This window comes from Corapipo altera, unplaced genomic scaffold (assembly GCF_003945725.1).
Source record: "Corapipo altera isolate COAL_440 unplaced genomic scaffold, ASM394572v1 2, whole genome shotgun sequence".
NCBI classification, from domain to species: Eukaryota; Metazoa; Chordata; class Aves; order Passeriformes; family Pipridae; genus Corapipo; species Corapipo altera.
The window spans coordinates 7,241,597-7,248,753 of record NW_020884890.1 but is presented as its reverse complement, the minus strand read 5'-3'; the positions used below and the strand labels follow the sequence as shown (position 1 = coordinate 7,248,753).

The window sequence follows — 7,157 nt, the reverse complement described above, 5'->3', positions numbered from 1 at the left end:
GGGGGGGGGTCTCGCATGCGGTGAAGTTTGGCCGACATTTGTTATTTGCCTGTCAGGGTAACTCACGGAACGTTTCTAATCTCGCTAATTGCGTTCCTTTGTGTCCCCAGTGAGGGGCACAGTGAATTCGCCGGGAGCCGCCGCGCCCCCCTGGACCGGCCATGACGCCGGGCCTGACGCTCCCTCTGGTCCCCGGGCCCGCCGTGCCGCTGGGCCCTGCAGGGGGGCCGGCGCCGGTCGGTGCCGCCCCTCTTCTCCCGGACGCGGCGGCCGCTCCCGCCCGCCCGCCATCCCGGCGCGGGAGGGGGCACCGCTCCCCTTCCCGCCGCAGCCCCTCGGTGCACCGCGAGCCCGGCCTCGCTCCCCGCCGGGCCGGGCCAGGCAAGACCAGGGGCCCCGTAAGAGCGGGGCAGTCAATGTCCCGCAGAAAGAGAGCAGCCAGTCCCGCAGAGCCCCAGAGGGCGGCGGGGGCGGGGACACTCCGTGCCCGGGCGGGGCCGCGGGGCCGCCGGGAGCGGTGACGTGTCCCCAGGCCCCGCCCCCTGCCCAAGCTATATAAGGGGCGGCGCTCACGCCGTCGGTCTTTTTCGCTCCGGGTCTGCTGACGCCCAGTAGGTGAGGCGCGTCCGCTGGGATGGGCCGGGGCGGGCCGGGCCGCGCCGCATTCCCCCCGGGGGCCTGGCGAGCGCTGAGCCCCGGGCGTGGTGAGGGCCGAGGGGAGGAGGGAGTAGAGGTTGGAGGTTCATTTGGGGAGTGGGACAGGGGGGTGAGCAGAGGGGCGCGGGGCGGCGAGATGGCGGCGCGTCGTCTTACACGATTCCCACGCGAACATCCCCCTTGTCCGGGCTGGGGTCCGGGAGCGGCGTGTCCCTGCGGGTATGGGGCGGGAGGCGCGCGGCACCTCCTGCTGTGTCCCGCGAGTGGTGGGCCCGGGCCGCGCGGGTTGGTGCGAGGGCCGTCGGGGGGCGCTGGGACGGGGCACGAGTGAAAAAATGGCCGCTCCGCTTCCCCGCCCGCCGCCAGCGCCACAAAATGGAGGACGCGGCGGCCCGGGCGGGGTGAGTCACACAAAGGAGCGGGGCGGCCCCGCCCTTCGCGCTGCCCGTCGGGCCCGCTCGCCGCCGCCTCGCGGTCCGGCCGCCGCCGCCGGGGTAACTCGAGCTCGGGGAGGGGGTGATGTAAGGGGCGCTCTGAAGGGGCCCCCGGCCTGCCCGCCTCGCTCCTCCCCTCCCCCGACGGGGCGGGGCCGCCATTCTGGCCGGGCCGGGCCGCCCTGCATGTGGCGCCGCCGCCATCGCTGCCCCTCGGGACCGAATTGTAACCAGCTTTTTTTCTGCGGAATTTTCAGGTGTCAATTCTCTTTTGCCCAAAGCAAGAACTAAACTACATCCGAAATGGGAAAGGAGAAGACCCACATCAACATCGTCGTCATCGGCCACGTCGATTCTGGCAAGTCCACCACCACCGGTCACCTCATCTACAAATGTGGGGGCATCGACAAGAGAACCATCGAAAAGTTCGAGAAGGAAGCGGCTGAGGTGCGTGGGCCCATGGGGTGGCACCTAGCAAAAGTCCGGGGTGCAGGAATAAATAGAGAACCCTTAGTTGTAAAGAGAAGTTGCAAAGTGTTTGGCGGCCACGAGGAGGCGGTTTGGTTGCCGCTGCCCTGGTAGCTGAACAAGTGGCTCAGTGTTGTGCGGCCGCAGGGCGGCAGCTGGGTTGCAGTTGTCCCCGAGGTAGAACAAGTGTGTAAGTGTTCAATCCTCCATGGTGTTCGTTGGAGAAACTCGAATTGTGGAGTGTAGAGCAAGGGAAGGGAAAAGAATAGAATTAAAAGAAGATGCTCTATTAAGGTTTAATTTGAAAATCAGGAAGTTTCACCGATTATATTTTCTGTGTAATAACAGCATGGGTCTTAATAACAGCATTGCAGAGTAAAAATTTGGCAGATGTTAAACAGAGTGGCACTTAAAATGTTGATTATCACAAGGATTGCATTAGTGAGAGAACTTAAATTGGTAAAGGACACTTGATAGTAGAACTCACTCTCAGGAGCTCTGTCACAAAGATGCATTACCACAATTAACAAGCTGTCAATGGGGCTGAAGTGTCAACAGGTTCAATAAACAGAAAACAGTTGGCATCTCTCACAAGTAGTGCCAAGCGGATCTTGTTGCTTGTTTCATGAGCTGCAGTGTTCTCCAGTATTGAGTCACTTACTATTCTTAGATTTTGCTCTTTAGCGAGCATATGATCTTCGTGAAGTAAATGCAGATACATAACTTCTTTATAAAAAAAAGGGGGGGGAAAAAGTAAACTAAGTTTTATTCTAACCATAGATGGGCAAAGGTTCCTTCAAATATGCCTGGGTCTTGGACAAGCTGAAGGCTGAACGTGAGCGTGGTATTACTATTGATATTTCCCTGTGGAAATTCGAAACTAGCAAATACTACGTAACCATCATTGATGCTCCTGGACACAGAGACTTCATTAAGAACATGATTACTGGAACTTCTCAGGTATGTAAATAAAACCAAAGATTTGGAAAGTTGGGGAATGTTGTTCCTTACTTAGGGGGGTTCTTATAATATGTTGGCAAATGCACAAGCACTGTAACTATAGTTTTGAATTTGTGGGGGTTTTTTTTTTCTTTCTTTTCAAAGGCTGATTGTGCTGTCCTGATTGTTGCTGCTGGTGTTGGTGAATTTGAGGCTGGTATTTCAAAGAACGGGCAAACCCGTGAACATGCTCTTCTGGCCTACACCCTGGGTGTCAAACAGCTGATTGTTGGTGTCAACAAGATGGATTCCACTGAGCCACCTTACAGCCAAAAGAGATACGAAGAGATTGTCAAAGAAGTCAGCACTTACATCAAGAAAATTGGCTACAACCCAGACACTGTAGCTTTTGTGCCAATTTCTGGTTGGAACGGTGACAACATGTTGGAGCCTAGCTCTAATGTAGGTTTGACAGTTGTTTCTATTAAGACATGAATTCAGGAGGATTATTGAGATAAATTATGGAATTATAAAATGCACATGCTTTTTAATAATTACATTTGGAATTGACAAGGTCCAGAATCAAATTAAGACTTTTTAAAAATTCTTTTTAATAATAAAAAAGTCAGATAATAAGAGAATGCTAAGATACACCACTTAGTCTTCTTCAGCCTTGCGCAGTCAGTTTATAGCTGGGCTTGTTTTTGTTGCAGATGCCCTGGTTCAAGGGCTGGAAGATCACCCGAAAGGATGGCAGTGCAAGTGGAACCACCCTCCTTGAAGCCTTGGACTGTATCCTGCCACCAACTCGTCCAACTGACAAACCTCTGCGTCTGCCTCTTCAGGATGTCTACAAAATTGGTGGTATGTTTTTTCTATAATGCTGCTCACTTGCCACAAGAGCTGATGTATGGGCCAGAAATGCAGGTGTTTGCCCAAGAGCTGTATTTTTCAATTCAAACCCACATATTTTTATCAAGTGTTTTTTTTGTCATAAGGGCATATATTCGTTAAGCTGAATTACTGATGTTGCTTCTCTTTCACAGGCATTGGTACTGTACCAGTTGGCCGTGTGGAAACTGGTGTTCTGAAGCCAGGCATGGTGGTTACATTTGCCCCTGTCAATGTAACAACTGAAGTGAAATCTGTTGAGATGCATCACGAAGCCCTGAGCGAAGCTCTGCCCGGTGATAATGTTGGCTTCAATGTTAAGAACGTGTCTGTGAAAGATGTTCGCCGTGGCAATGTTGCTGGTGACAGCAAGAATGATCCTCCAATGGAAGCTGCTGGCTTCACTGCACAGGTATTTTTTGCAGCTGTTTGAGCTGTTTAAAATGTAGCTTTGTATTCTGAAATAAGAGTCTTGTTTTTTCCTCACTTATAGGCTAAGCTATAAAGTGACATAGGCTTCTATTCTGAGATGCATTTGCTTGAAGCAAATATTGTTAATTCTTTGGCTTTGTAAGACACATCAATATTCAAAATTGTTCTGATGATATCTTGTCTTCCTTGGTTTCCTAGGTCATTATCCTGAACCACCCTGGCCAAATTAGTGCTGGCTATGCCCCTGTGCTGGATTGCCATACTGCTCACATTGCCTGCAAATTTGCTGAGCTCAAGGAGAAGATTGATCGTCGTTCTGGCAAGAAGCTGGAGGATGGCCCCAAGTTCCTGAAATCTGGAGATGCTGCTATCGTTGATATGATCCCTGGCAAACCTATGTGTGTTGAGAGCTTCTCTGATTATCCTCCTCTTGGTAAGGCATTTCCTAAAGTGTGTTAATACTGATTTCTAGAAAAGACACTCCTTGATTTCAAGTGTAGGGATGCACTGTGTTCTGTGAAATGCTGTTAAAAGCTTTGACTTCGGAAGTGGAACCAAAAGTCCAGGGATACTTTGCAGAGGGTGCTGTCACTGTCCCAGTCTGGTCCCAGAGCAGCATTTGCCCACTTATCTCAAGCTGTGTGTTGCTGCTGTGGAATTTCCACTGTGAGTTCTGTAGCTCTAGACAATAGTCATAACACGTGTTTTTGTTTTCAGGTCGTTTTGCCGTACGTGACATGAGGCAGACGGTCGCTGTTGGTGTCATCAAGGCAGTTGACAAGAAGGCTGGAGGAGCTGGCAAGGTCACAAAGTCTGCCCAGAAGGCCCAGAAGGCTAAATGAAAATTCTGTACTGCAGCTGCCACCTCAGTCTTAATCAGTGGTGGAAGAACGGTCTCAGAACTGTTTGTCTCAATTGGCCATTTAAGTTTAATAGTGAAAGACTGGTTAATGATTACAATGCATCGTAAAAGCTTCAGAAGGAAAGGAATGTTTGTGGACCATTTGTTTCGTGGCAGTTTAAGTTATTAGTCTTTAAAATCGATAAATTTTTTAAAATGGAAACTTGAGACCAAAAATCTGTCACAGAATTTGAGACCATTAAAACAGAAGTTCAATGCTATGTCTCTGTGTTCTTTGGGTTAATATTAAGTTTATGACAAAACCTATTTCTAGACCTGGTGGGATAAGAAAGGATTGTTGTTACTTTAGTATGCTCAGGAGTTGCAAAGCAAATACTCAAATTATCTGTTTCTGAAGAGCAGAGCAAAATTCAGCTCCAGGTTTATTATTTTTAACTGATCTAAGCCTTAAAAAATTACTTTTCTGGTGCTTGCTTTGTGACTCATTTTTTGATTGAATAGCACAAATATCAGGGAACAGCCTACAGTATTTTGGTGCATTCTGTAATGCATTGAGTAAACCGAGACTTCTTCATATTGGGAAGAAGAAATAGTGTGAACAAAAACACATTTGAGGTTAAAAAGGCACGGACAAAGAATCCAGTGTTAGGCCCATAAGTTTTGTACATGGATTTTTGTAATTGCAAGCAGAAACTTTTCTGGGGAACTGATTAACTGTTGTGTAGCTCTTTCAAGATAAAACACTTTTACATAAATGTTTTCTAATATATGGTAAAACATTCAGTAGCCAAATTTAAAAATTAAACTTTGTTTAGAATTACACTTTGATGCAATCTGAGTGATCCACTGTTGTAGCCTGCACCAAACATGGTGGGACGGTGTACCTGTTATCTTCAACAGTGGGTTGAAGATTTGGGTCAAACAGTTAAAGTGGACTTTGGTACCTAGTCCAAAAGGTTACTATTAATCACTAGATAAATAATCCCAAGTGAAACGTTTTGGGCTATGAAACATACTAGCTGTAATAATTGGGGATTCCAGCATAGAAGTCTTGCTTTGCATTGGTTAACGGAGACAAGCAGTTAATGGATAATCAGACCTGACTTTGCATAATGACACAGCTGTTTTACTAACCTTTCACATGATTTCCCCACAGCATCCCCACATAAGGTCAAAAAGAGTTGGGTGTCTGCTCCGTGGCAGTTTGCAAATTATCTTGTAATAGGCAACTGACTCAAATCCTTACTGTTCCATGGCAGCAGTATGTCTGTTCTCCCTGTAATGGCTGTATTCTCTCAGTTGTTTTCCTTTCCTTCTCTGGCTGTGTGCTTGCTCTGCAGGAATCTGTAGCTGTACTGCTTGGATAGACCTGAACTCTGCTGTTACTTACTTTTATATTCTGTTTGCTCTGTTTGGATATTTTCTCCTTTTCTTCTCATTTTCTATGTCTTAACTACAGCAAAGCCTTGGAGCATTACACACCCATGTTTGAAGGTACAGATGTGCCAAATACAGTGGAAGCAAGGGCTAGAGGGCTTCATAGCACAGCAGGGCTATGGAATTCAGCAAAGGACTCTCATTGTGCTGCTTAAATGCTGCTTCTGGAGGTTTTAGCGTCCCCAAGGCAACAGGAAGTACATAACTTCAATATGGAGGCAGACATACTTTTGCCATAATAAAACTTAAAGTATCTGGCCGAATCTTTGCATGCTTTTCAGTTAAACCGCTGACTTTTTTCCAAGAGACTTTGGTCAAACTGGTTGAGCAAAGTTCTAATTTGGTTGAAAGGCAGAGCGGCTTTGGCACAAGACCTGCCTTCACAGTGCAGGTGTGTGCGTTAGATTTCTTACGCATTCCTTTGTAGGTGCAGCATGTTTGGTTTGGCCACTGTGGCCTGGATACACAACACCCTGTCCACAGTGGTGGATATGCACCCCTGGCTCTGTGCATGTTGCACAGGGTTGTCTACAGCTGGGTGTCTGCTCCGTGGCAGTTTGCAAATTATCTTGTAATAGGCAACTGATTCAAATCCTTAGGGCAAAATCAGGTGCGATAGTGCACTCGCGCTTGATCCCAAGCAGCGGAACGAGACAGCACAGTGCAGTGCTGCTCTTGGAAGAGACACCCCTCACCTCTGGTCAGCTGTGCATAGATCAGAGCAACTGCAAAAGCTGCTGGAAGGGTGGTTCATGGTCAGATGGCCCATGATGAGCAGGGGGGTGAGAGTCAGCTGTGTAGTTTGGGGCAGAGGGAGTGGTTCTGCCTCTATCTAGGAGGAGAAAAACCTTAAGCCTGGAGAACAGTCAGTATTGAATCCAACAACTTCACAATATGTGCAGTAAGAACACATTTGTGAACGCTGTCTGCCATACTAGCAATTGCTTTCATGTATTTAAAACCTAAAATTTTACACATTCTGTTTTTTTTAATTTTAACTTTTATAGACCAGATTTGCTTTCTATGCACTAATGTAA

At 48.0% G+C, this 7,157-nt stretch overlaps 1 protein-coding gene across 2 annotated transcripts; it reads left to right on the top strand.

Moving 5' to 3' along the window:
* Positions 1–521: 521 nt before the first annotated feature.
* On the top strand, positions 522–4,943 carry EEF1A1 (eukaryotic translation elongation factor 1 alpha 1). 2 transcript variants are annotated; one of them, XM_027644752.1, is made up of 8 exons: positions 522–615; positions 1,349–1,538; positions 2,340–2,519; positions 2,664–2,960; positions 3,212–3,362; positions 3,545–3,801; positions 4,020–4,254; positions 4,539–4,943. In XM_027644752.1, the coding sequence occupies exons 2-8, from the start codon at positions 1,395–1,397 to the stop codon at positions 4,661–4,663; spliced, it is 1,389 nt and encodes a 462-aa protein (XP_027500553.1). In that variant the 5' UTR covers positions 522–615; positions 1,349–1,394; the 3' UTR covers positions 4,664–4,943. The 2 variants fall into 2 exon arrangements, with proteins under 2 accessions (XP_027500553.1, XP_027500552.1); XM_027644751.1 differs by having other exon boundaries at positions 531–620.
* Positions 4,944–7,157: the final 2,214 nt, after the last annotated feature.